This window comes from Pseudopipra pipra, chromosome 4 (genome assembly GCF_036250125.1).
Source record: "Pseudopipra pipra isolate bDixPip1 chromosome 4, bDixPip1.hap1, whole genome shotgun sequence".
Taxonomy (NCBI): domain Eukaryota; kingdom Metazoa; phylum Chordata; class Aves; order Passeriformes; family Pipridae; genus Pseudopipra; species Pseudopipra pipra.
The window spans coordinates 14,832,777-14,860,657 of NC_087552.1; the positions used below are offsets into that span (position 1 = coordinate 14,832,777).

The 27,881-nt window shown below is 47.6% G+C and overlaps 2 protein-coding genes across 3 annotated transcripts; one reads left to right on the forward strand and one right to left on the reverse strand.

The window, feature by feature from the left end:
• The first annotated feature begins 3,422 nt into the window (after window positions 1-3,422).
• REELD1 (reeler domain containing 1) lies at window positions 3,423-11,837 on the forward strand. Of its 2 annotated transcripts, none has more exons than XM_064651713.1 (6): window positions 3,423-3,930; window positions 4,512-4,734; window positions 6,331-6,503; window positions 7,200-7,491; window positions 8,170-8,233; window positions 10,719-11,837. In XM_064651713.1, the coding sequence occupies exons 1-6, from the start codon at window positions 3,711-3,713 to the stop codon at window positions 11,301-11,303; spliced, it is 1,557 nt and encodes a 518-aa protein (XP_064507783.1). In that variant the 5' UTR covers window positions 3,423-3,710; the 3' UTR covers window positions 11,304-11,837. The 2 variants fall into 2 exon arrangements, with proteins under 2 accessions (XP_064507783.1, XP_064507784.1); XM_064651714.1 differs by having other exon boundaries at window positions 7,218-7,491.
• Window positions 11,838-20,345: 8,508 nt separating this feature from the next.
• On the reverse strand, window positions 20,346-23,450 carry LOC135412808 (acrosin-like). Its single transcript, XM_064651717.1, has 5 exons — window positions 23,297-23,450; window positions 22,813-23,019; window positions 22,192-22,457; window positions 21,813-21,958; window positions 20,346-21,343 (listed from the first exon to the last, which is right to left on the reverse strand). The coding sequence occupies exons 1-5, from the start codon at window positions 23,365-23,367 to the stop codon at window positions 20,540-20,542; spliced, it is 1,494 nt and encodes a 497-aa protein (XP_064507787.1). The 5' UTR covers window positions 23,368-23,450; the 3' UTR covers window positions 20,346-20,539.
• Window positions 23,451-27,881: the final 4,431 nt, after the last annotated feature.

Sequence of the window (27,881 nt, forward strand, 5' to 3'; positions counted from 1 at the left end):
CTGCAGCCTCGGAAGTGAGCAGAGACAGTTCAGCACCGCCCTGCATGCTGTGCTGCTACAGAAGGGTTGGATCTGGGCCTCATTTCTTTGAGCCTCTTCTCCCTTCTGCCCATAGCTTCACATGAGCCCAGGGAACACCCAACACTGCTATTTCAGTGTCTGCTCTTTGCTGCTTTCCCCCTCTTTTCAGGTGGAAGCCAGTGGAGAAATGGTTCTCACTGGAGTTGGCACAAAGAAAATGTGTGCCATATCCGGGGCAGCAGCTGAAGAAGACAATGCAATGCTGTAACACTGTGCCATGATGCAAAGACCCACACTCACATGGAATACTGTTTTCAGACCTGACCACTGTGCCAGAATGGCTGTAATGTCTTTGGCATTTCTCCTGCGAATTGTCAGAGGTCTGGAGCTACTGCTTTGTTATAAGCAAGGGATGGTTTAGCCTAGGAATAGGTTAGTAAGGAAAAGCATAAGACAGCATTAGTCATTGATGCAGCATAAAGGTATTCTCTTCTGTATATGAAGAATTACAAACTAGAACAGAAGTAATAAACTTTTCCTCCCTTCCCTGAACTACACTCTGCTTCCACTGACAAAAGGAAAGAAAACTACAAGAATTACATTGTATCTTGAAATTCTTTGGTAACTTTAAGGCCTCTTTCCAACACAGAGGAGAGCTGACTAATGAGAGCCCAGTACCACCAGTTCCCATATTTTCCAACCAGTTAAACAGCTGAGAGCTGGGCTGTCAGCAGCAGTAGCTCAGTGCCAGCCCAGCGTCTTGTGACACTTCCAAAGGACAGGCTGTAGAGCAGGACAGGCTGATGGGAAAAGTGCTAATAAGAGGGGCATCTGCAAGCTTGCCTCCAGTTTCTGGGGAGTGCCCTAGGCAGTCACCAGGATGTCCACTCTGGACAGACTCCCACACTGGTCAGACTGTATTCAAGATTAAATTTAAGGCACTGCTGGAGCTGCAGAAACAAAACCCAGTAGTGTTGCCTGTGTGCTGGTGCATCCTCTTTAGTCACGGCACAGGACAGAGCAGTGGTGTCCTGCTGGGACAGCGGCCCAATCACCAGCATGAACTCATTCAGCCATCAGACACATATTTATCCAAGGAGGAGGAGGAGGACTAAAGGGCCCCAAGCACTCCTTTACTCACCTATCTTAAATAACTTTCTTGCATCACAGGTCCAGCCCTCCTCCCAGTGGCCCTGGGACACTTGATGCTGCCTCCTAAGGGTCTGTCAGCTGAAGAAAGGGCAGACAGCTGATGGGTTTGTTATTCCATTCATCCAGCCCTACTTGGAGCCACATGCTGCCAGCAGTTTGTTCAGCATCTCCTGATGGCAGCTCTGATGATGAACTGGACCCTAATTTCCATTTGTTGTGAGCAATAAGCCACTGTCAGGGAGTGAGGTGGGCCTGGTGACAGTGGCTGGGTTTGGCCGGGAGTCCCAATCACCAGATCACCAGAGCAGTCTGCAGTGATGAGGTGGATCTGAGGAGGAGCTGGGAAGCCCAGGGACAGGATCAGCTCCGCGGTTGACTGCCAGGACAGCTGCAGCATAGCTCAAGCAAGGAGCAGGGCTCACAGCCTGGACTTAAATACAGCTCTTGTGTCGGGGTACAGTCACACCTAGCAGATGTTTAGTCCCCTGTGCCGGCTTTGGTGGATCTGTGGGGTGTTGATGGCTCCTTCTGCAAGGGCTGGCACATGGGATGTGCCTTCCCAGCCTTTCTAGCAAAAATCTGCTTTTACTGCCAAAATTAATCCCATGTAAGCGTGAGAGACAGGGCACACTGCCTGGGGTCATGGAGGGAGCTGATGTGGCTTTGCTTTGCTTCAGCACAGAAGGGGGGATATGTGTGTGGGGAGGGTAACAGGGAAGCAACAGGGTGTCCCACACAAACCCCATGACTTGCTGTGCCCCCCCCCCCCCAGTTGCCTTTGTTTTCATTGCAGAAGCTTGGAGATTTATAAAAAAAAAAAAAAAAAAAGGGATGGGATGTGAAGAGAAAAACTAATATGATTAAGGCAGGATTTGGGCACTGGCAGAGAGCTGCTGTGGGTGGTGGGTATTAGGAGTAACAGCTGCTGCACTTCCCATTAGAGGAGGGAGAGAAGAAGATCTCTGAAAGGATGGGTCTCCAGCGGGCTGGGAGGGCAGTAGCGGCAGCGAGCCCGGCAGCGCTCGTGTCCCAAGGTAAGCGACGGCGGCACCGGGCAGCCCTGGGGAGCAGAGCATTGCTCCCCTGCCGTGATGGGCACAGGAGGGCAGCTGGGGGTGGGATAGGGAAAGGTGGCACGTCCTGGGAAACACTGGAGGGAAAGAGCTGCCGCTCAGGGGTACTTCTATAAGCTCCTGTGAGAAATCTTATCCAGCAAGTGAGGTTTATGTGTGCCCGGAGGAGAGGCTGGCTCCGGGAGGAGGAGGCATCCTGCCGCTGGTCCAACAGGGGCTGGAATAGTTAGCAAAGGCTCCTGTGACTCCCACAAGCATCTTCTGGCATGTAACTGGTTGGAGTGGCAGGATGCTTGGCTATGGAAGGTTAAACTGCTTGCTGCTTCAGTCCAGGCACGAACAATTTCATGTGCTGTGGTGGTTTGTTAGTCAGCTAGCAAGTTTCAGAAGTGCTAAAGAGGGAGGTGTAACTAGACCTCCTCAGCCTCTGGTTTCCTCTGATTCATTTACATCTATCTATTGACTAAGTGTAACGAAATCTAAGGCACAAAAAGCTGCATGTTGGAAAGAACATGTTAGAAAGTACTATATTAAAATATGAACCACCTGCCTTACGATATCCATTACAACAAATACCCCACACTCATCCTTCAGCTTCACTTTCAAAAGTGCATTTTGAAAAATCAGAATAACACAATACTCTAGTTAATCTGGAAATGTGTCTTACGCCAGCCACCAAAGCTGTGAGCTACTGATGACACAGCATACCAAATATTAAACTTGAACTGTGTCGAGAAAAAAATGCTAGTTTGGATTAAAAACTTGAGAATAAGGAGAAATCCTGGTAATAGCCAAAACTGCCACCAAGTTATCTCAGGGTTCCAACTGACTTCACAGACAGCATCATTATTGTGTCATCAGCTACAGCAAGCCCTGATTGAGAAGGACAAGCCTAAATGCTGCTGGGTGGCCAGACAGGGGTCCAGTGGTCACAAGCAGCCCAGTGTGAGGGGCAGCCACGTGCTGTCAATGCGGGGACATGGCTCTGAGATGGCAGGCAGGGAGAGGCTCTGCTCTGGGCACCAGCCCCACATGCAATGGAGGTCTGCAGCAGCTCTGCAGGTCTAAGGAGAGATGTTTTCCCCATTGATCAGGTTGTACGTTTGGGCTGGGAATGGTGCTGTGTGCTAAGCATGGCCGTACAGAGCCTTCTTCTCCACCTAAAGCCTTCATAAGACTTTTCAGAGTAAATCTTCCTTGACTGCTCCCTCCACGGGCAACTTCACAAGAAATACATCCTCCTGTGAGGCCTCTTCCCTTCCAGCCGCAACAATTACTTCAGAATGTGAATGCTGTGGATTCAAAAGTGTCTCCAGGTGCCTCAAAGATAATCTATTTTCCTTTGTTTAAACCCTGTGGGAACGGTGGTTCTGCAGATCAGCTAAATCAATGGCTCCAGACGGGCTCACAGGCTGCTGAAGCCACTGCTTTGAAGTGAACCTCCACATTGTTTTCTGCTGTAGGATGGAGGATGGCAGGAGAGCCCACACTGCCATTGTTGGCTGGGCATGCACCACCCTGTGCTTGGTCTCCTGCGCGGCCGCCTTCTCGCATGGCGCGAGCCTTTCTGCCTGCGCCGACATGATGCCCAGGCACCTCAGAGTGCAGCTGCACAGCCCCAACAGCAACTACGTCACTGTCCACACCAACATGTCCTTCTACTTCCCAGGTGACAAGGTTCCAGGTAAGGAACAGCTTCCTGCATCTGAAAAACACATGATAACTCATCTCAAGTGATGGCATGAATCTTTGTGAGGTCAGGGAAGAGGGATAACCGGTCTGAGTGAGCAACACCACCTCTCTCATCATGAGGAAATGAATGTATTTACAGAGGAATTCTGTTTGCAGCACTTGGCCTAAGGTTTCTCAGGTGATGGTTGACTCCAGATTTTCACCATGTTGCAAACCAACTGTTGGCTGGAGGCAGCTGGTAGGTTTGGGTGCTTTGGAGGGGATTTATTTATCTCAATTGTGTCTTAACCATAGCAGACCTCACTACATGCAATGGCATGAGAGGCACTCCCAGAGGGTAAAGTCACCTTCACTGCTCCTCTGCACCACACAAAGTGGTCTGGGTGACTCACCTGACTCTTAGGCACAGTTGGCAGCATGTCCTGGTCCCATCATCACTGGTCCTGAGGAGTTTTCAGTGTTGTTGCCCAAGGTTTTCTTTTGGTTACAGTGCTATCACTGGAAAATCCATTGCAGACAATTAACTCCATAACTATTAGAAAAATCCCTTCTGTCCCATGTTTTGTCTTCCAGTGACAGTGAGGAGCACCCGGGATTATATGGGCTTTATGCTCCAAGCTCGCAAAGTGTCCAACAACGAAATTGCTGGCACATTCATCTTCATGCCTCCTGGTTCCAAGCTGCTGACTTGTTTTGAAGATGGGGACACTGTTACCCACTCGGACAAGTCACTGAAAAGAAACCTGTCCTTTGTATGGAAAGCACCAGACCAACCCATTGGAGACATCAAGTTTTTGTAAGGATGTGCTGGTTCCTAACCAGAATTTGTGTCCTCTCAGTTTAAAGGCTTGGCTTTATTTTTCCATCATACTTGTCCAGCAAAGTTGTTTATGTATCTTGAACCCAATACAGCTAAATACTTACCAAATGGTGCAACAGTATCCCAGCTGGCACGTAAATCACCATTAATGTCTGCTAGGTAGTGCTGCTTTTTATTTACATGGTCACTATTTTCTCAGAACAAATACACTGGAAGATGACAGCCTGGGCATTTAGGAAATAGAAATATTAAGGCATAAAGACAGAACTGTGATTATATTGCCCGTCTTTGTAAATAACACAACCCATAGGACTTCCCTGCCCACAGGATAATCTTGTATACAACCTCTTAAAAAATAATTAAAAATTAGTAGTTTTAAAAAAAGTAAAATGTAAATAGAACAATTCACATTAAAAAGAGAGCAAGCACTGTGTCAAAACTTGACGTCTCTGTTTTGTACCAAAGTCCCAAACTCTTCAAGTAGTTTGGTTCTGACTTGGAACGAAATAAAAAGTCTTCTAACTGACTGTCTTAGAGGAAGCACAGCAGCTTTTCATTTTGAAAGAGATTAAATTGTTATTTTTTGACTTTACAAAACCACTTAGAAGCTGCTTGGCCAGATCCTTGGCTGCTTCCCAAAACATAAGCATCCTGGTGAGTGCTGTGGCTTGTGCACCTCATCGTGATTCAATAAAAATTCATTGAAACAGAAATATTGCTGCTTGGAATTTCCAATTTTTGGCCATTGTTTTAAATCAGAAAATACTATTTGAGCCACATAAAGCTCAAGCAACCAAATAAACTCAAACAATACCCAACAATACCTAGTCCTAGACATCCGCTCTGATATTTCCTTTGCCCTCTGGCTTTTGACCCTCCAAGATGACTTCTGATAGCTTCTCCCTTTTTGCCCTAACACAGTATCTGGAAAAACTCCTTGTTAGGCTTAAAAATACCTTGTAAGAATCATCTGCCACAGGAAAACCCAAACAGGTTTCCCCTTAGCTAACTCTCAGAAGCAGCTGAGCAATCTAAGCTGAAATTCTCCCAAAATCTCCAGCTTAAATAAGGCTCTCTGGGTGAACAGTTAAAGGTTGGCCAATGCAGTTTTGGCACCTGACAAAAAGCAGAGGATTAGGCAGGCTCAAATATCAGAGGACTGAGAAGAGAGACTTTTTTTGCCCTTACCTATTCTGCTGTTTGTACAAGTTACATTGACTTGTTTTAATTAGTAAATACCACTGTTGTTTCCCTGCCTACGGAAGATTATAAACTGAGCTAGTCCAAGTTTTACAAATGTACTTCTATTAACATGGTGAATGTAATAGAGCTTTTCTTATTTCTTTTTATTTAAGTTCCCACACATTTTTGGCTGATCTTAATTATGGGTGGTGATTCTTCACCCCGAATCTTTCTTATGAGACCGGGTGTCTCTCATTTGTAATAGAAAATGTATGACAGGCTAATCCTTTAAAATACTTTTGCATCCGTTCTCTCTTCAGATTAAAGCAGTCTTTGTGTTTTATTAATGCTACAGAGCAAATAAATTCTTGCCTAATTATGTTTTAACAGCATCTCCATAGTCCAGTCATACTTTGTTTACTGGGCAAAGATTGAATCTGCCATCGTGGCTCAAGGGGGGCAAAACAAGACGCTTGCTGGCAGTAGCAAGAAGCCTGATGCTGCAGCCCCTGGGCCCTTGCAGGGACCAGATGACACACACCCCACAGGAACGGCGAGCAAAGGTAAGGGTTAACTTCCTGCAGAGTAGTTTTACAGCTTATTCTGGGCAAGCATTAGACACAAGTGACCCAAACAAGCTGGGGGGACCTGTTTTAACTCCTGTGGCCACCAAGGAGACCAGTGATGGCTCTGGTGAGCTCCTTGAAGTGAGGGCATGGGCCAGCACTTGAAGTGATGGAGCCAGTTCCAAGGAGGGTACTGGCAAGTTAAACAGGGCTGCCAGATCTTATGATTCAATGCAAACCCTAACATACAACATACTTTACCTAAAATCCCAGCTTTTGAAGATAAGGAAGTGCAATTAGCAATGTTGTCTAAGCAGAGGAACATATTTGTCTCTAAATGTGACTATTGCTCCTCAGGTATATATTTAGTTGTACTTATGCAGCCTTTGGTTAGTAAGGAGCTCCATGAATTTACTTATACCCAAAGCAGATGTATTTCTCAGCATTTTTGTCATGGCAATAAGACTGAGTTTTAGTTATTTTACTTGACCATAACATAGGCAGAGAGCTTTGCTGCTTTAATTTTCATCTGGGTTCCCTCTTAAAAACAAGTGACATGAAAATAAAAGACTCGCTATTACAAACCTTCCTGGCAAGCACTGGCACCGAGTGGGATTTGAAATAAACAAACCCAAGACAAGAGACTTCTGCTCCTCTCTCCCTGCTCTTTGTTTTGTCTCCCTGTTGGACAAGGTCCCACCTCTCCTGCAGGCTCCCCCCTGCGCACTCCAGCACCGCCTGCCAGCCCCACTGGCATCATGGCAACACCAGCACCAGAGCCAGGTTTTGGTGTCGGGTCAGATGCCCGTCCCATTGCTGAGCCAAAGCAGCCGGCACGGACTTCACGGGCTGTGTCCGGTGGGAGAGTCAGGTCCAGAGGCCGGGCACTGGAGCCATCCTTTCCCACCCAAGAAGCAAGCACGGTGGATGCCTTGCAAGGTTTCCTCTCCCAGAACAATGCCTCCAGCTTCAGCACCTCCAATGGGTAAACTTGGTGGTGGGAAGAGCTATTTCTCCAGTCCTTATAGGGAAGGAAAATAGTACTAGTTTCCCTGCAGATGAACAAGGGTCTATGTAGGAAGGTGTCTGCGGCTGGGGGGGAGGCAAGATGGTGTTTGCTTGCTGGGATTTTGAAACATAATCCTTTGGAGATTGCACATGACAGACAGTGACAGGGAGAAAATCCAAAACTCATAAGAACCCAATGCTACACTGTTCAGCCCAGTGGAGGACTGGTCAAGTGGCAGAAAAATGTGATGAAAACTATTGGCTGCCAGAATATTTCCCTGAAAGTGCATGCAGATATTCAATGAAACAGTGAACTCAGCAGACCTATTTCTCCATCTGCAGGGAAAAGGAAAAAAGGATGCAAAGCAATTATGAAATTTGGGGTTGAGGTTGTCTGCTCAGAAGTCTTAGGGGATTTGGACTACTTGAACTTTCATGCCACATTTCATCCTGTGGGTGAAAATGATGGGGATAGGAATAAATGATCAGGCACTATTAAAAATACAGCCCGTGCGGTCTGTGTTGACTGCATGTGTTCTGAAAATGCTCTAAGGAGTGGCACACTTCTTGGTGGTGTGAGAAACAGGGATTCCCATGTGAACCATGGTGACAGGTCACACTTACTAACCCTACCTTTCCTCTATCCATATCTCAGAGTAGGAAGCAATGCCAGCGCTGCCACCCCACGTTTGTGTTTGACGTGTACAGACCACAGGCAGGTAAGCAGTGCGGTCAGGGAGGATGCCTCCTCCAAGGACTGAAAGGTCTAAGAGAAGATTGAGGATAAAACCTCTCTACTGCATCACAGCACCAAGCAGCCCACATAGCTAAGTGGCTAAAACTACGTTGAGCCTGTTAAAAGTTTTAATTTTTTTACTTTCACTGGAAATTAGTTTTCATATCTCTTTTTAGGCATTTTTTTTTTGAGCCCGTTGCCTGGGTTTTTAACAGTCTCACTGTAAAACCAATATAAACCAGCTTTCCTGTATGTGGACATGACTACTGGGTGTTACTGGGCTGGAAATGTGTGTTTTATTCCTGTGGAAGGCTGAGATGTCCCTTTCCAGGGGTGCTGGATAGATACCACCCAAGAAATCCACCAGAGGTCGAAGACTTAATTTTTCCCAGGGATGCCCAAAGGTCTGTGCTTTCTGAGGCTGGATGGGTCAGAAAGGCAGACGTGGTGCTGGTGGGGTTAGCCACAGGCATGGGGTGCACTCGCCAGAGACTGCTGGAAGAGCAGGAGCTGGCAGGCAGGATGAGTGGGTGAAAGCACCTTTCAGGAAGGGGTGATCTCAGGACAGGAAGCCCAGAAAGGGGTGAAAGGACTGCAGCCTCAGGCAGTGGGGCAGCTGTACGTATGGAAGGAGATGTGGGAACTAGGAGGGCATCTGAGGAATTAAGTGGAGAACAGAGGAGGGAGAGAAACCGGAGAATACCAGGGCTGCAGAGACAGAGAAAGATGCTCAGATGGGAACTAGTAGAGAAGCTGGAAAGCAGAGGTAGCTTAGAGACACAGGGTACAGTGTTAACAGTGGAAGTCTGCAGAGGATGGAGAGAAGAAAAACACAAAGAAAATAAAGAATTAGATCTGGATTGCAGGATGTCACAGGAGGAAGAGAAATAACCTCACAGAAGAAAAAAGGGGAAAGGGCCATACAGCAAAGAATGAGGCAGAAATATTTAGGAAGGAGCACAGGACAGGGTACAAGTAAAGATACATATCATGAGCACCTGGCATAGCCACAGAGAGAAGTGGAGAAATGGCAGAAGATTGAAACAAGAGAAAGGAAGAGTTATTGCACAAAAGAAAGGAGAAATGAGGTGAGATAGGGCAAGAACTTGCGAGGAAATTCCATTTTCTATCCCAAAGTCCCAAGTCCTGCAGTATATCCTTACAGTATGCTGTTTGCATTTTGAGGGCAAGTGATCCATACACATGCAATCCTAACTTCACCAGTCAGCTACTTTACAGTTTGGAGTTCAGCCACTGAAAGTCTTCTATTTACTACTGCACTTCACTAGCACCTTCAGAAACTGTCTCTTCCACAAAGGATGCTCTGACCCTCCACTACTTTGCTTCACAGCTTGCCAGGGCTCCTACCTCAGCTTTGTGCTCCTGTCACACTGTCTTCCCAGGAAGCCTTAGAAATCGCTAATGATGGTAGAGGGTGAGAGTTTCTCTGGTGTAATTAATGGAAGTGTGAAAAAGCCTGCTGGGCTGGACAGGCTGGAGAGGTGCCAGTTACTGAGGGCCAGATTCAAGTCTCACTGGAGCCAAAGGAAAAACTCCATTACGTTTTGCAGGTTTTGGATGGGGGCTCAGATGCACAGTGGGAATGGAAAAATTCAAATAAATTGTATGATTGTTTCCCAGTTGGTCTTGGATAACACCTGCAGCAAAGCCTGGGCTGCAGAACTGGCATGGAGCTGCTGTCATTTTGTGACAGATAAAATAAGATGCATGGAACCAGACAGCGCCCAGAAACAGGAGCAGGCAAGAACAGCCATTCCCACTAAAATGGGTGGTTAAGCAACACAGAGAGGCAGACGATTTCAAACCAGCTGTGTATGCTTAGATAGCAAGGCAGGCTTTGGGAAGAGTTCATAGGTTGTATGTGACTGCCCCAAAACCACTGATGTCAAAGGCCATCCCAAGTCTCCTGTGTCCCTCTGCTCCACAGCTCTATACAGCCCCAGAAGGGTGATACCGAATCCCAGTAGGCCCACGTGACTAAACATGAAGCTGGGCTGGGAAGGTCACAGCTGCTCTTTCAGCATGACCCTGGCATCACTCAAAGTGGGAATTGTTTATTAAGTGATTTTTTTTCTGTGATAACTATGGCTGTGAAAAATACCACCACAACAACGGGAACTACAGACCTTTACTTAGGCAAAGCAGTGACTTTCCTTCCACCTTTGCCCTTCACCCTTGCCCCTTCAACCCACTCTGCCTTTGCCCCTGGGACCAGCTCCAGTGCATTGTCCCTCCCACGGGAATTGATATGGATGGAGCAGGGTTTCATCTGGCTCATTTTCTAAAAGGTACTGAGTAACCAGGGAATGGAGAAGGGTTATTTTAAGGCCAGAGGGACATGTGGGTGTCAAGAGTTGAACTGTACTATGATGTAGGTAGTGAGAACATAATCACCCCCCTTTTTCTTCCCTCCTCAAACACATTTTGGTGTGTTTTTGCTTTCAAAGGCCAGTACCAAGAGCGAGGCCATCTCGAAAGACTCCCTGCATGTGACAGCGTCTCCCTCTGCCCCGCACGTACACACTCACCTGGGTGATGCTGCTGCAACCACAGCCTGGTTTGGGGATGCCAGCACTGCTGGCAATTTGTCCTTGGCTTCAAGGCAAATGGCAGAAAGAGAGCTGGCACCGCAGCCAGAGGAGACCGGCACCCGAGGTGAGGAAGAGAAGGAGGAGGAGGCAGGTGGGAATACCCTGGCATGGGTGACCAGACCAGCTCCCAAATCTGCTGTTCCTGGGAAAGGGGAAGACCTTGGCAGAGGAAGCCGACTCCTTGCAGCCCAACTTGGCATCCTGCTGGTCTGCACGGCCGCCCTGGGCCTGGCGCTGGCAGCCGCCGTGCGCTGTGTCTGTGCCCAGCACTGCCACAAGCGGACGGAGGTGTCCTTCGGCGAGCCGGACCCCGGCATCGCCGCCAGGGAAAACGGGGAGGCGGTGCACTTCCGAAGGATCCGGGAAAACAGCTTCGTGCTGGTGCAAGCCGAGTACAACTGGGTCAGCCCCCAGAGCAGAGGGAAGAAGACAATCATCTGAACATCTGCAACGCTGAAAGCAGCGCTACAGCGGCCAGTGCGGGTGCAAATAGCCCGGGCTGCACGGCACAGGTTGTAGGAGGTGGTGGTTTAGTTTCTGTGTGCTGCCATGTAGGTAAACAAACTCAAAGCAGCCAGTTCAGACACAGGTGTTAGTCAAAAGTATCTAAGCTACAGCTGTTGAGAAAATAGAAGTTGATAGATTGTTCAGTGTGTTACACTTACTGCAATTAATATTGTATATCTGCTCATTAGCTGTCACTGCAACCATGACATACACTTCCTCTGCTGCCTTAAGGGTGTAGCCAAAAATAGAAATTCTTCCTCTGCACTGTAGTACTGACTCCTGTTTAATCTCAGAAAAAGTTTCTAGTGTTATATTTCTCTCTAGGAACTACAAACCCGTGATATAAACCCAATAATCCTCATTTAGGAGCTTACAGGTTTGATTCTGTGCACCTGGTATCTCTTGGATGACAAAATATTTGCCGGTAGATTTTAAGTTTCAATTCGAAAATAAAAAAGCAATAACTCATTAGTGGAGAACATTGATTCGAAGGACGCTGAATTGATCCATAGGAGCGAAACACAGGGTGGCAGATATCAGCTTTTGGGGGAGAAACATGCCTCCTCATCAGGTGCAAATGGAAGAAAATCTTTCCTGTCCATTTGCACCTGATGAGGAAGCTTGTTGCAGCCTGACAGGCAGCATTTACTGAGTCTTTTACTTTACCGAGTCAGCTCGGTAACACTCTGTGCAGAGACACGGACTGAGAAGTACCCTTCCCAGGTCACTTTGGAGCAGCAAAGGCTGCATGGGAAGTTAACAGCATCCTTGTGCTCTGAGTTCGTATAAACTTTTCTCCAACCGTGTGGTTTTCTGCAGGATGCCGCTAAAACAGCCCTTGGAAAACATCACAATCCTGGACACCTCCTAAGAGACAAGTGATAACAGCAAGGGTAAAGGTTTATTTTGTTGCAGCTTTAAAATAGTCAGAAACAGTCCTGATAATGATCCTCTTGAGATACACATTTTAGAGCCTTTCAGAGAGCAGGAATTGGCCCTTCTGGTGTCCTTGTCTAGGGTGGATCAGCTCACATGGTTCCCAAGCTGTGTAATGGGGGACACATTTTGGTGCTGCAGCTTAATGCACAACCCACAGCAGTTCCCCCTGAGCTAAGCAGATAATGACGGGACCCTGATGGCTCACACAGCCTTCCTAGTGACAATTTACCCCTCTGTCAGGGGGAATCTCCAACTAGTTGGCCATCTTCATGCTGGATAGTCAGTCAAAGCCCTGCTCTCATGTCCTCCCTTAAAAGATCATTGACTTCCGAGGAGACAGGTGGGACATAGCTGAGTTCTCTGCTCCAACCCCCGTTTGATGAACACAGTGCATCTTTTGCTAATAGTGCCTTCTATTAGTGTTCAGAAAGAGCTGGTTTCTGACCATACTACTGTACTGTGATCAGGGACATAATGTTTTGTGCTGCACACATGGCCAAATTTCTGTCAAGTTAAATTCTAGGTCTAGTGAACCTGGGGCAAAAAAATGAGTAAGAAAAGAAGTGTACTCACAAATGCAGCTTGTAGAGATGAGCTTGATGGTCTTAACCATTGCACTTTGAAGAGAAGGGCAACTGCACCATGGCCCTTCTGCTGCAGAAAAACCAAGGGTAGCACTGTAATTGAAAAGACACTTGTTTTAGGACTCAGAAGGATGTTAGGTGAATGGTTTTATATTCAATAAGTTGAGCTTATGCCCTAGCTACTAGTAAGTCTACAGGTTTCTAAGTACAAGTCCAGACACAATGGCATTCATCTCCTGTGTCATGTGCCTCAGAAAGAAATCATGTTTCTGTAACCCATTGTAGCTGAACTGTGTAGCAACTAAAGCAGACTGCATTCAAGTCATTGTTAATGCAGCCAAAAAAAAAATCCTAATTAACTGAGAAAATAGGTCAACAAACTCTTAAAATATTTAAGAACTATCACTTATTATTTTAAAAAGTTTCTTATGATGGCATAGCTGTTTATGAATAAATTACAAATACCTATGGCCTCCTCCACTGTCTCTCTAGGTTTAATGTTACCAGATTGCTCTAGCTATAAAACCATAACCTTCCCCTCCCCAGCTCTTTCCCCACAATCCAGCACGGCTTCTTGCCAGGCTGACTGGAGCAAGTGAAGGCCTCATGGAGGTGTTTGATTAGGACAGTGGCACTTCAACACCATGCTGCCTTCTGCCAAACTCTGCCTTCTGTTAAATTTATGCTGCTCCAGTATTATTACTAGTAAAACCAGTAATGGTGAGCTCTGAGGGACACAGCTCCTTTGAATTAGTAATGAGTTTTGCTACTTTGCAGACTTGGCTGAGACCTAAAGTGCTTGTGTTTTTTCCTTGACTTCTGAATGATGCTTCGTTTATTGTAGTTGCCATGACGAGGAATGGAGGTTTTATCTCTTCTTAAGGCTGTTAAAAACATGAGCACTGATTAATTTATTAAAAGGCAAACCATTCACCCCTTCCCCATTCTTAAGTGACTTGTCTTATATGGAAATTAATCTGTGCTCACACTTAGAACAGATTTTGGAGGGAAAAAATATTACAAAATTAGGAAAAGAAAGACACAAACCATTCTAATATTTACTGAAGAGTCAAGTGAAAGACTTGCCTTGTTTCCCTCTCTAGGTGCACAACTGTGTTGGTTACATATGTTCTGCTGGAACTGGGGATCTCCATTCCTCCAGTGCAGGTTAGCCTGCAGCTGTCTGTGGCCCATGTCAGGTTGCCATTCCTCAGCAAAGTGACGTGGTTTTGCGTCAGAATTACTGACCAAGGCTGTGGAAAGCAGCTAATGAACACCTGATCCTAAGCCTATCTCCCCACCAGTCAAACAGGCATCAAACAATGTCAGTTATTTATGGCTTAAATCCATTTTATTGATACCATTACAGTGCTTGAGCTATCCTAACTAAAAATAATAATAATAAAAAAAAGAAATAACTTGCATATAGTCATGCTCATTCACCACACCCTTACTTGAATACTCATTTTCCCATCTCGTGTCACCATGATTCCCGCTTTCCCTCCGCTGCACCAAAAATGTAAACCACTGCCCCATAGCCACCAGTCCTGCATGTTGAGCACATAACACCATCACTAATTCTTGCTGCTTTTCCATGGTATCTGAAACCAGTTAGGTTTTGCCCATCCTCAAGCCTTTCCATAAATCTCTTCCCCCTCTGCATCAGAGAGGATGTTGCCTCACTAAGTGCTGCACCTGCTCTATTACAGATGCCCACTCTGACAGCAGTTAGCAGAGGACAGCAGCCCTCCAACACATTAGTGGCACTAAATGTAATGCAGAGAGGTTGCATTAAGCAACACGGTTAAGTCATTATGGACATTTTCTGCGTTGCTTGGATTGTCACTAATACGCCAAAAAAGCCAAACATGCACTGATTTGGTAGCTCCAAAATGAGTGACAAGACTCACAGAAGAAGCCATAGGGCCCTGTGGGCCCAGCTGTCATGGTCAGCAGGGATGTGTGAGCTCAGGCTCTCTCTTGGCAGAGGCAGTGCTCACCCAGAGCCACGCGGGACCAGCCCCAGGCATTGCGGAGATCAGGCTGGGTGGCTTGGCCAGCCCTTTTGGCACAGTTTCTGCAACTACTTAAGACCACACAAATCAAGGGAGGCAAAGCAGCAGGACCAGGAACCCAGAGAATAAAAAAAAATTCAGCACATGCCCCAGCAAACTGAGCATGGGGAGATGATGGGGCTGCCTTCCTGAGGGGTGAGGGTTTGTCCTCTCCCTCACCCCTGAGAGTTTGCCCCTGCTTCAGCCAGTTCCTTGGCAGAGCTAAGGATGCATGTGTTATTTATTCACTTAGATTTAAATAACAATGAGAAATCTCTGTAAGAAAGGAGATGCTCTAACAATTCCTGCAACATTCAGCTGCAAAAAGAGCTGCTTAGCAGCAAAAACAAATGACAAAGTGGTGACCCGACCCACAAAGTTCGTGAGCAGCAGAACAAACCCCTCACTCCTCCTGGCAAGTCAGACTCCTCCACTAACCCTTCCAGGGTCTCAAGGCTCATTGTGCCTGGACAGCTCTGCAGGGCTCCCTTCCTTCCTTTCCCTTCCCTTCTCTCCTGCCAGCTCCTCCAAGACACCACATCAGCTATGGGAGAGCAGAGAAGGACTTGGTGAGTCACAACTGCCCTTGGACCAGGAGCTGCTCAGGGACCTCTCCTGGTTCCCTCCCGCCACAGAATCGCTTCCCCTTCGCAGGTCTCATCTCAGCAGCCCTCTTTCCTCATTAGTGTATATGTGACTCTCTCAATAAAGCATTTTGTTATATGATGTATGAAGGACCGTGTCTCAAACCACATTTTACTGTATATTTAAGTGCATGTTTTGCTGATTTACTGCTGTTCCAGAGAACGTCTCCCTTCCCGAGCAGGGCAGGCCTGTAACGGATATATCAGCTCTGACTAATGATTATTAGTACATCCCAAGGTTATGTCCCACAATCAAATAACGTGTAGGAGGGAAGAGAGACTCCAGCTTACTCGGCTGAGGACAAAGATCACAGATAGTCTCTTTCAATCTTCAGATTGCAATATCCATTACAGATTGCCACCTTCTAATGTCAAAGTATAATTTGTTGTTGAGAAAATGTGTCGCTGTTTCAGAGGCGAGTCAAAGATCAGCCTGGCTGTATATCAGTGCATGTTGATGTACATTAAGAACCGGTGGCCAGGTACCAAGGACATCAGGCTGCCAGTGCGGAGGGAATGGAAGCAGACGTGACTTGCTGATCTTTACTGTGCAAACATACGGCCCGAAGTGGAAAAAAAATATTTAACCCAGTCAAGCGAGGTGTCACCCGTAATTCCCAGCGTCTGAGGCAGCACCAACGCGACGTGTCAGGCGAGTGGCCGGAGGCAGCCGCTGCTCGGCTGCGGGAAGGGCAGGGCCGCCCGTGCGGCACCGGGCAGGAATGGCCCTGTTAAGTGCGTTCCTGGGCAGATGCAGGCGGGCGGCACGCCAAAGCAATCCCTCTGCATTCCCGAAGGGCAGCGCAGAGCGACCCGCGCCGGCCGCGAGGGGGCAGCGTTGTCCCGGCGATGGAGCCCGGGCCGGGCCGGGCGGGGAGCTCTGGGGGAGAAGGGGTCGGAGTCCTTCCCATTGCCTCGGCACCCACATCCTCTCATGGCAGCGGCAGCGCAGGTGCGACTTCACCGCCGTCTGCAAGCAGGCAGAAGTTTCTGCATCAAAGAGCCTGGGACGTTAACTCTGTTTTTATAATCCTGTGCACTTCGTCAATGAAATTTCAAGTTATATGGTTTACGGTCCATCTTAATTATCAAGATATTATTACAGAGCATGCAGTTTCCCCTAGTGCTGTTTTACATTCCTAAGTGTGGCTTTTCTTTTTTTTTTTAATTTCTATAAATCCACCACACAAATGCTGCTGAGAAAACAACATGCAGGGGTTAAGTTGTGTTACGTCCCCTTCTCCTTGCCAGCTTCCTACTAACACAGATATTTATGCCAGGAAAAAGGCAAAGCTCTCCAGTTTCAGCAGTGCCATGCAGTCTGTCTGGACCCCATCGTCAGAGCCATGTGCAGAGCCCGGCTGAGCTCAAGTGACTCCTGCAGGTCAAAGCTCTGGCCAGAGGAGGCTGAGGCAATGCTGTCCTGGTGGGTGATGCAACCAGAGGCTCTGAGAGGGCTGTATTTCTTACTGCAAACATCTGCCTGTCACTTGGCATTTGAACGTGCAGTTGGAGGCTGCTGGTAGGTGCCTGTGTCACGGTAATGACTGCGACGGGCTTTTTCCATCCCTGAGCAGGAGATGGTTCTGACATTTGGTTTGAGAGCAGTTTTGAAGCCACTGAGTTCCTCTACTTGAGAAGAATTTCTTCCTAAGATCTACTTTGAACCTACCACTTTAAAGCCATCCCCCCTTGTCCTATCACTGCTTCAGCCAGTTCCTTGGCAGAGCTAAGGATGCATGTGTAAAAAGTCCCTCTCCATCTTTCTTGTAGCCCCTCTGCTTGTGCGATGAGGGTGTGCACTGCCTGCTAACAGCTCACCGGAAAACACCCCTTGTAGCATCACCACCTCTTTTGGAAGTTCACTGCCACTCTGCTCTCTGCACCCATTTGCCACCAGCTTCTTCTCCAAGAAACACACACCAGAGCACATGGCTCCTGCGGGCAGCATGTGCGTGTTGGGGTGTGGAGGAGCTGATCTGGTTACAGCCCTGGTGGGTCAGCAGTGAAGGACAAGCCCAATAAGCCAAACGTATTCAAGCAGCACCACCCTTCCCGTGCAAAGCACAGGGAAATGCAGAGGCAGCACAGTCCACACTGGCCACACCAGCCACAGCAACCCCCTCTGACAGGCTCCCTGTCCTTGCTGTCTGTGAGACCTACTGCTGTTCCGCACGGGCAAGGGCAAGGGCATCTGTGACACTCAGAATGCTTGGCCAAAGACATGCAGCAATTGGAAGCTGTAGACAGAGAAGGATGCTTCTGCTCTCAGCCCCACATGCCATTCTCTAGGAATTGGACCTCTGAATATAAGAAGAAAGGAGTTACATCAGACTGTTCAAATTAACGTGGTATTACTCCGCTCTCCATTGCTGGCAAAATCCTGGCAAGAATACTTTTCTTGAAGAGATTAATACCCGCTATAGCAGAAGGAATTCTACCTGAAAGCCAATGTGGTTTCAGAGCCAACAGGAGTACCACAGACATGGGATTTGTTCTCAGACAACTGCAAGAGAAGCGTAGGGAACAGAATAAAGGTCTCCATGTAACCTTTGTTGATCTCACCAAGGCTTTTGATACTGTGAGCAGAAAAGGTCTATGGCAGATTTTGGAACGTTTAGGTTGTCCCCCCAAGTTCCTTAAAATGATCATCTCACTTCATGAGCATCAGCGTGGCCAAGTCAGATACGGTGACACACTTTCTGAGCCCTTTCTAATAACCAATGGTGTGAAACAAGGTTGCGTTCTCGCACCAACCCTATTCACAGTCTTTTTCAGCATGATGCTCCAGAGGGCCACGGCAGACCTTGATGATCAGGATGGTATCTACATTCGATATCGTACTGATGGAAGCCTATTCAACCTAAGGCAACTGAAGGACCACACTAGGACCTTAAACCATTTTGTCTGGGAACTGCTCTATGCTGATGATGCCGCCCTTGTCGCACACACAGAAGCAGCCCTGCAGCGTTTAACATCCTGCTTTGCAGACGCTGCTGAGCTCTTTGGGTTGGAAGTCAGCTTGAAGAAGACAGAAGTTCTCTATCAACCTGCACCTCAGGAAGTCTTCCATCATCCCCATATCACCATTGGCCAATCAGAGCTCAAATCAGTCCAGCAGTTTAATTACCTAGGTAGCCTCATCTCCTCGGATGGTAAGACTGACGGAGAGATAGACAACAGGTTATCAAAGGCATATAGTGCTGTAATAAAAACTTGAAGAAAAGTACCAAGATCAGTGTTTACAGAGCCATAGTGCTGTCTACTCTCTTATATGGTTCCGAATCATGGGTCATCTACCGCCACCACCTGCATCTCCTAGAACACTTCCATCAACACTGTCTCCATACAATCTTAGACATCCACTGGTCAGATTATGTGACCAATACATCTGTTCTAGAACAAGCAGCAGTCACAAGCATTGAGGCCATGTTGCTGAGAACACAGCTGCGTTGGGCAGGACACGTCTGAAGGATGAAGGACCACCGCCTCCCTAAGATCTTGCTTTATGGTGAACTTGCCACTGGCTGCCACAAGAGAGGAGCCCCGAAGAGAAGATACAAGGACTCCCTGAAACAACATCTCAGCCTTGGCCATATTGATCATCATAACTGGTCTACTCTGGCCTCCAATCGGGAGGCCTGGAGACACACCATCTGTAACGCTGCTGATGCCTTTGAGAACGCACACAGGATCACTCTTGAGGAGAAAAGACAACGCAGAAAGAATCATGTCTTGCAGAATATACCACCTAAGGAGTCTTTCTGCTGTGCCTTTTGCAATTGGACCTGTCTATCTCGTATTGGCCTCATTAGCCACCAGCGTGCTTGTAACAAATGTGGATGGAGCCTTTCCCAAATCTTCATTCGCAAAGCCTAGCTGTGATGAGGATATATTGGACCTCTGAAATTCTGCTGCAGGAAGCCTAGGGCAAAGAATCTTCTTCCCCATCCTGTGGTGATCAGGGGCAGGGCTCAAACCAGCAAATGAATCAGCAGCTTGCATCTGTGCAATGGCTTCCTTGATCCTCCTTTCTCTCCATTTGCCATGTTCATACAACTCCTTCATCTTCCTCCACTCCTCCCCTTCTCTTCCCTTGTTGCCTCCCAAACAGGGGACCCACCCCTCCTATTTTTCCGCCCTGGCTCCAAGGTTTGCCCCACCTGTGAACAGACTTGGTGTTGCAGGCACTGTTAGCTAGCTCACCTTGGCCTTCCATGGCACTACTGATGCAGTTTCCTGGGTCCCACTGGTCTGCCAGGTTCTTCTCCCCAAAATGACCCCACTTCATGCTTCGAGCATCTGTGAAGTGTGGCCATCTCACACATCAATCCCCCTTCGCTACCTGTGAAATCTGGCTCTTCCTTAGGGCATTGTAGCTCCTGTCAGCTTCTCCCTCTCTTTGTGACAGTCAGCAATTTTGCTTGTCATGCTCAGGAGTTTCCCAGGCCTGTTCCATTAGCTAAGGCTTAGGCCAGGCCCTAGTCACCAGCTGGTGTGCCTTAATGCATACCCCATAAGGTGTCTGCGTGTGGCATTATTTTTTCCTCTTTCCTCTTTCTAGACTTGATGTGCCAATCTTCTCCATCCCATGGCGGCTCTGAGCACCCTCCTCTCTGACCAGGTACAGTTCCAGCACTTTGCAGTGACTCTTTCCCTTTGTGCCCAAGTGGTCTGCCCAGAGTCTCACTTTGAAGGTCCTGGGCAAGGAAGCCCTTGCCTTGTCCAGGAGGCAGAATTGGTCTGAAAACATGGTTAACTGTGAAAAAAGGCAATTTTATTTCAGCAACTAAGTCAACATTAGCATTCGTGTACATGCAGAGGAGCAGTGTGGGCAGGACAGAGCAGGCCTTTGGCACCGAGGCTGCCTTTGGGTCAGCAGGCATCACCTCGGCAGGAAATGGTCATGGTCCCATGCAGCCTGAACTGGATCCTGTTCATCCTGCTGCTCAAGCTGTTTTTCCCTGTAGGGCCTGCAGGAGCTTCTCCATCTGAGTGAAGAATTTCACCAGCTTCGTGACTGGATATGGGCAAGACTTGTCCACTGGTGTTGGTGGTGGCTTCGGCTTCGGAACGGGGGTTGGTGGTGGTGGTGGCGGTGGTGGTGGTGGTGGTGGCGGCTTTGGTATCTGAGTGGTGGGTGGTCTTGGCCATGGTGGCTGTGTGGTGGGTGGTCTTGGCCATGGTGGCTGTGTGGTGGGTGGTCTTGGCCATGGTGGCTGTGTGGCAGGTGGTCTTGGCCATGGTGGCTGTGTGGTGGGTGGTCTTGGCCATGGTGGCTGTGTGGTGGGTGGTCTTGGCCGTGGTGGCTGTGTGGTGGGTGGTCTTGGCCGTGGTGGCTGTGTGGTGGGTGGTCTTGGCCATGGTGGCTGTGTGGCGGGTGGTCTTGGTCGTGGTGGCTGTGTGGCGGGTGGTCTTGGCCATGGTGGCTGTGTGGCGGGTGGTCTTGGCCATGGTGGCTGTGTGGCGGGTGGTCTTGGCCATGGATTCTGAGTGGGCCATGCAGCGGTCGGAAACGGACCCCAGGGTTGTGTGGCAGTTGGATAATAACCCCACGTCCGTGCTGTCGTAGGAGCGCCTACATCTGGGAGCAGGCCCATCTGGATGACAATCCAGTCATAGAAGTGCTGAGTGGAGGTATAGATTCCAGGCCGTTTTGCTCTTGCACAGCCTTTTCCCCAGCTGGTCACTCCAACAACCCAGAAGTAGTCAGCGTCATTGTCTTTGCACATGAGAGGACCACCGCTGTCACCCTGCAGCGGAGCAGAGAGGATTAAGGTGGTGATGGGTGGCCCCTGTCAGCACTAGGGCTGTCTCCTCTCTCAGAGCCCCTATCAGAGCTGTATTCCCAGCACAGAACTGGGGCTCTGAACTGGTGCTGGAGCCTCCGGAAGCTTGGCTGGGAGTGGGTTGGGGGCCTGTGAGGTTGGGCTCTCTCTTGTCTCTGCACAGTGATCCTGGATGCGCAGAGGATGGATGTTTCAGGGTCAGGATCTGGACCTCTGGGCTGCCAAGAGCACTAGCTGGGCTTTCTGGGCAGAGTGCCAGACCTCTGGGACAAGGAGGGCACTGGGCAAGGCCCCACAGATGGGAAAAGAGAGGGAAGCTACAGCAGCAGTGGGGAACCAGGGCCAGATCAAGCCCACACTGGGCTGTGTTTGGGTGGTGGTGATGGGGCTGTCTGTGCTGCTGGGGGCCAAGTGGCTCGTCACATGCTCCTACCTGGCAGGTGTCAATGCCTCCCTCTGGATGGCCAGCACACAAGTTGTGGGTGTGGACATCCCCAGCGTACCAATCGCTGCTGTTACAGAGCTGGACATTGATGAGGTGGACCTGGGCCTCCTGCAGGATATCACTTGATTTTTGAGCTGTGAGCACAGAAAGAATATCCAGCAGCTTTCTGCCAGTTCTCCTCCTATGACTGTGGGTGATCCCCCTCCCTAGGGCCTGGCTTTGCCTCTGGAGAGGCACTGGAGCACTATGTCCCTTCTGTCCGCCCTTAGGGAGTGGGCAGCCTGATTCTGGCTTTGGGCTCTGCTGTTGGGAAGCCCAACCCATCTCCCCAGTGTGTTGAGCTTGCCCTGCCTTTTTGGGGACCTACCTCTTGCAGTGGTGGCACCCCAGCCAGCGACATAGCAGGTCTCCAGCTCTGACACATCCACCGTGGCATTGGGCACACAGCCCAGCTGGACGTAGAGGTTGCACTCGGCAGGCCGGTCCAGTTCCAGCAGCGCAATGTCGTTGCTCTGGTCGGCAGCATTGTAGTTCTCGTGAACCAGCAGCCGCTGGATCTGGCGCACTTCAGCCCCAGGGCCCAGCTCGGTCAGCTGGGTGGCCCCGATCACCACGCGCATAGCGCTGATGTTTCTAGAGGGCAAATGGAAGGAGGGTGAGAGCGAGCAGAGCCTTGAGCTGCGGCATCTCAGCAGCTGACAGGTTTCTGTTTCTCAAGGCAGAGAGGAAAGCAGCACTGCGGAGTCTGTGACTGCTCTAACAGTCTAACAGGCTGCTCTAGCATGCCTTAGGCTCTGGAAATGTCAGCTGGAGGCTGCTAGGAAGCAGTGGCATGAGCTCAGCCTTCTCCTGAGCAATCTCAGCTGAGGTCTGCAGTGCCCAGGCACTGGGCACACTGCAAGGAAACGAGGTGGGAGCAGCACGTGGTGCTGCCAACAGGGCACCCACTGGTGGTGTGGGGATATCCCTGGTCCCTAGTCCTCCTTACCTGGCATCGACGAAGCAGTGGGCCGCTGTGAGGACCCACTGTGTGCTGATGAGGGAACCTCCGCACAGATGCCCCGTGCCTGATATCTCGGGATCCTGGATGCTGACGAGCCAGGGCCAGGCCCCTTCCTCAGCACTTGTGCCACCCACAACACGGGTCTTGCCTTGGTCCTCATCAGAAGTCATGGACCGGACCCCACAGACCCCCCTGTAAGCAGAAAGTCATTATGCCCTGCTCCGTGGCTTGCTGCTGCTCAGGCTGAAGCTCAGCCGCCTGCCCTCCCCACAAGGCATTGCACGGAGCAGGCCAGGGAAGCCTGTGGGCTGTGTGTCTGTCCACCCCAGCACCTGGCTGCTGGCAAGGAACTGAGGCTCCCCCGTGGGGTTTGGAAAGCTGCGGTGTGGCCACAGGGGACAAGGGGGCCCCCTCCAGGGGACCCCCAAGACGTTGCCCAAACTCCCTCCCAGAGCCCAGGGCTCTGTACCCGCAGGTGTTCCACGTGCCCAGTGCAGGCCCGCAGGCGGCCAGCAGGACGAGGAGGCAGAGCAGAAGCATAGTTGCCAGCAGCACACATCAGCTGCCAGAAGTGAGGGTTCCTCGCAGCAGCGCGGCCACCAACGCGGTGCCCATAGCGCTCGCGGCCCTGGGGCTGATGTCACAGAGCGGCCTGTTCCGTGTTCTGGGCACTGGGGCCTCTGGCATGAGGGAGGGAGCAGGAGCAACACAGAATCACAGAACCATAGAATGGTTTTGGTCGGAAGGGACCTTAGTGATCACCCAGTTCCAACCCCCCTGCCATGGGCAGGAACACCTTGCACTAGACCAGGTTGCTCAAAGCCCTGTCCAATCTGGCCTTGAACAATGCCAGGGATGGGGCATCCACAACTTCTCTGGGCAACCTGTTCCAGTGCCTCACAGTAAAGAATTTCTTTCTAATATTTAATCTAAACCTACCCTCTTTCACTTTAAAGCCATTCCCCCTTGATAGGTGAGTCCTATCAATACTCACCCTTATAAAAAGTCCCTCTCCAGCTTTCTTGTAGGCAGCGCTGCTTGCAGGATGAGGGTGCACAGGCCCTGGGGCAGAGGAAAGTACAGATCAATTAACTGACAAGATGGACAATTTTGCTTTTATTCTTTAAAGTATGAAAATTTGACTGACTTGTCCTATCATGTAGTACCTGAGTATAAGTTCATTCAGTCATGTATGTGTGGCATTTGGGCCTGAGTATCTAAAATGGAAGATATCTGTTTCTCTGCTCTCTAGGATTACTCCTCAGCTGCAGTCAGCACTCTCTCTGAAGGACTATCAACTGCTAAGTACTGCTTACAAAGAACAAGGCATAGAGAAAACACTGATGAAAGCATGTTATTAAGCATTGAGATATATCTGACAAAATCTAGCTTTGCTTTCCATGCCTGTTGCACATAATTAAACAGATGAAATTAGGCTGCACTCAGCTCTACGCGGCCACACCAGGCTGCTCCTGATACCCAAGCTGTTTGTTTAAAGGTAGCTCAGAAATTTCCACAGCTTATTGCAGTTTTCAGTCTGCAGGGCTGTCCCACAGACTGATAACATTGTCCCTGTGAATAAATCCACTTGCAATCCCTGCTCTTCACTACAGTAAGATAAAGAGTATGAAAATGTCAAAGATCCCTTTGCCAGCTGCTTCAATGTGCCTTCCAACACAGCTCTTGGAAAACAACACAATCTCTTGATACCTTAGTTGCATTCTACTTTCCATGTAATTTACAGCTTGAATTTTGGAGACCATGCAAGTTAAGGCAAATCGTCATAGGCTTTTCAATGGACTGTCTGCATAAGACACACTCTGCTGCTGGAAAATACAGAGCTAGGCAAAATTTGCAAAAAATATGGTGCAAAATCCTCTCTTTCCATCATCCAGGATATTCTTGGCCATTTTTAATGCCCATCCAGCTACCCAGAGTTCTAAGTCCTCCTACAGCCATCTTTCAGCCTTCCTGAAGCCAAAAAAATAACAAGATCCAATGCTGGGAGATGTGGACTAGAAATAAAGTTATGGCTTTCTCCACTGAAAAGCATGTTTTCATTTCACTACTGCCTCTCTCACCAGAGCAAAATGAAGCATTTTGGTATGTGGCCAGAAGAATAGGGCAGAATCAAAGTTGCATTTTCCACTCACAGTCTCTCTGCTGTGTGTAAAGTATATTTTAAAAACCTCTGGAAAACCTTTAACCAACTAACCAAAGAAAAGATGTAATCAAAACAGCATCTAAAAATTAACCTGCTGACTGATAAGGAAATATACAACTAATATGTGTATATACCCATTATTCTAGTCCCATTGGGTTTTTTACCCCCTTTTTTCTGGTTTCAGACAGAGCAAGGAAGAAAAGCCACACAGAAGAAAGAATGAGAGACTTGAGAAAGAGGCAAAATCCGTAGTTGCAAACCAAATTAATTTTTGGGCACCTCAGTGTTTGAGTGCTCTTTTTTCAATCTTTTCAAAAATGAATAGTTTCCAGAGAGCACCTGTCCTCCCAGAGTGATGGTTACCTGATGTGTCAGAGCCAGCTGAGCATCTGTCACCATTTCTTATTTTGGGAAATGTAGGCCCCATGTGTTTACACTTCTTCAGATCTCTTTCAAGGAGTTGGCAAAAGGTTTGCATTTGCATTGGTCTTACTTGCCTGAATAGTATTTCCATCCTTATGATCACCTTTTTTCTCAGTGAGAGGTTGAATTTCTGGTGTTGTAATACCCATTCACATAAAAATAAGAGCTCAATATATTTTAAAAGGAAGAGACATTTAATCATTTATGAAGGTACAATATTCTGAGTAAAAAAACCACCAAAGGCCACAAACGGATTTCTCCCCTCCTCCTCTCTCCTACTTTTTTTTTTTGTTTGTTTGTTTTCTGGTGCCTGTACAGCTGGATTTTTGATATTAAGAAGTAGCTAAACTTCATGGATGGAAGATACTGAAAGATAACAACAATTAATGTTCAAACAGCCCTAGTGTTTGTAAACACATTTTTTCCTGTGAAAATTTACAGTGTGCCCATGAAACAAAATGGTGCTGGTTTGCATGACTTGGCGAATTTATAATACGTCATTTTAATGACAAACAGGAGAAACTAAAAGGATGTGGTCAAAGCATTTGGAGAAATACCTCACGCTGAATGTTAATTGAGTAGTACAACCACAACTTCTACTGGCATAAGGGTCATCTAGAAAGTCCTGTTGTTGGTGAAGATGCTGAACAGTTTGAATGGGATATATGCCTCATGCTGAACTGAATTTTACTAGAGAAATATTGACTTGGATAAACTACATTGTTGCTGCTTCTAATTTCAGCCTGTAGCAGCATCCTTTGTGTGTTTGTATAAACACTGGTATCTAGGATACATGCTAAGTACATATCAGTATTTGTTAATTCATACGGCTTTGTGGTATTATGTCTCGCAGTTAGCTGACACATGTTCCCACTCTAAATCAATTCCCAAACAAAAAAATAATTGAGGGTACTTAAAAACTAGTTGGAAGTGGGTGATCAGACTCTTCAATTAATTAGGAAAAACCAAAGAGATGATGAAGCGTGTGCTGCAGAATCACAAGTGACTGTACCAACTAAGCTCAAATCAACAAACAGCTAATAATATCACATAATTACCTACAAGGTACTCTTGAAAGACAAGAGGAGCACAAAGTATCTACTACTTTCAAAACAGAAAGAACTGAAACTGTGGAAGATACTTGAATACTTCAGGACCTGGACTGGGCGCTGGACTGTGACACACAGACAGACACATGGACACGCACTGGCAAAGGTGATGTGAAAGAGTTCAACTCTGCTAGTGGTTTCTGGCTTCTCAGAAGACTTGGGGCTCTCCGTAATACTGGTCAGGGATAAATAACTGAACCATTCATTAACACACACCAGTTACCTCCAGTCTCCACGTGTGGTCGAGTTTCCCAGAAGCCAAGAATCCACACTCACCAAGAACCTGTGCTCACCATCCCTCTCATTTTCCAAACTGCAAAAAACCAAAAAATAGTCAGGCCCAAGACAACCATCAGTCCAAATTTTTTACTTCAAGTCAAAGGACTTATTCGACTTTTGATTTTTAAAGGACAACTATCATGGCTTTTAAGCAATAATCTGCAGAAGAGATGAATAGCACACTTAGTGATCTGCATGATTTATTTGGCAAAGCCTATTAGTTCTTTTTGGAGCAAATTAATAATAATTCTCATCTGTTTGTCAGTGGGGATTTAATGTTGGCTAAAAAGTCATTGAGAGTTTTCTTCAGATGGAAGTCTGCTCAAAACAGAACAAAAAAGATGAATTTGAGAAAAAAGCTTAATAAAGTCTTCTTTAAATGAAAACCACTCAAGGCTTGACTGTTAATCAAAAGAACATTACTTACCTTACTCAGCATTGCTGAAACCAGAATCTGGCAGCAAGTTTTAAAAAGGACCACTTTTCTCTTTCTTTACAGTCATAATTTATAACAGCTGAATTATGGGCTATAAATACTGTTTTCCTTCTGCTAATGTATTATGCTTCTGGGATTGTTCAGAGCTAGTATTTTGTTACTAAGACAATAAGCTCCTAAACTGGGGCTTCTGACAAAAAATTCCAAGCACATCCAAAGCAGCAGCTTTTCAAAGAATACCACTGTGCCATCTTAACAGACTAAATTTTATTTTCACTAGTATTGGAAAATATTGAAATTTCTCATTAAATTTATTTTTTAAACATAGAAAGCTGCTGCTGGCAATACACTGAAGCATATTTTTACATCTACCAAAGCTAAAAATTCAGATGGGATGAGAGTTAGCAGATAAGCAGATAAGCAATAGCAGTTTGCTATTGGAAGTGGAGTGTTAGATAAGAAAATACATTCCTAAATATTTGTAAAATATTAGATTATAGAGCATAGAAAGTAATGGTTTAACATACATTGTGATACACATGGAAAAGAGTTTTTCTACATGTACTATGCACCTTACTTTCAAAACAACTATCTAAAAATCTTTCAAAAAACTGATACCAGCAAGATTTGAGTTTACTTGTTT

Excerpts from the sequence above, each read along its gene's own strand:
- REELD1 (XM_064651713.1), top strand. The coding sequence starts at position 3,711 with ATGGAGGATGGCAGGAGAGCCCACACTGCCATTGTTGGCTGGGCATGC. Across the intron at positions 3,931-4,511 it reads CCCAGGTGACAAGGTTCCAG|TGACAGTGAGGAGCACCCGG; the intron begins GTAAGGAACAGC and ends TTTGTCTTCCAG. Across the intron at positions 4,735-6,330 it reads ATTGGAGACATCAAGTTTTT|CATCTCCATAGTCCAGTCAT; the intron begins GTAAGGATGTGC and ends ATGTTTTAACAG.
- LOC135412808 (XM_064651717.1), bottom strand. The coding sequence starts at position 23,367 with ATGCTTCTGCTCTGCCTCCTCGTCCTGCTGGCCGCCTGCGGGCCTGCA. Across the intron at positions 22,458-22,812 it reads CACTGCTTCGTCGATGCCAG|AAACATCAGCGCTATGCGCG; the intron begins GTAAGGAGGACT and ends TTTGCCCTCTAG. Across the intron at positions 21,959-22,191 it reads GGGTGCCACCACTGCAAGAG|CTCAAAAATCAAGTGATATC; the intron begins GTAGGTCCCCAA and ends CTGTGCTCACAG.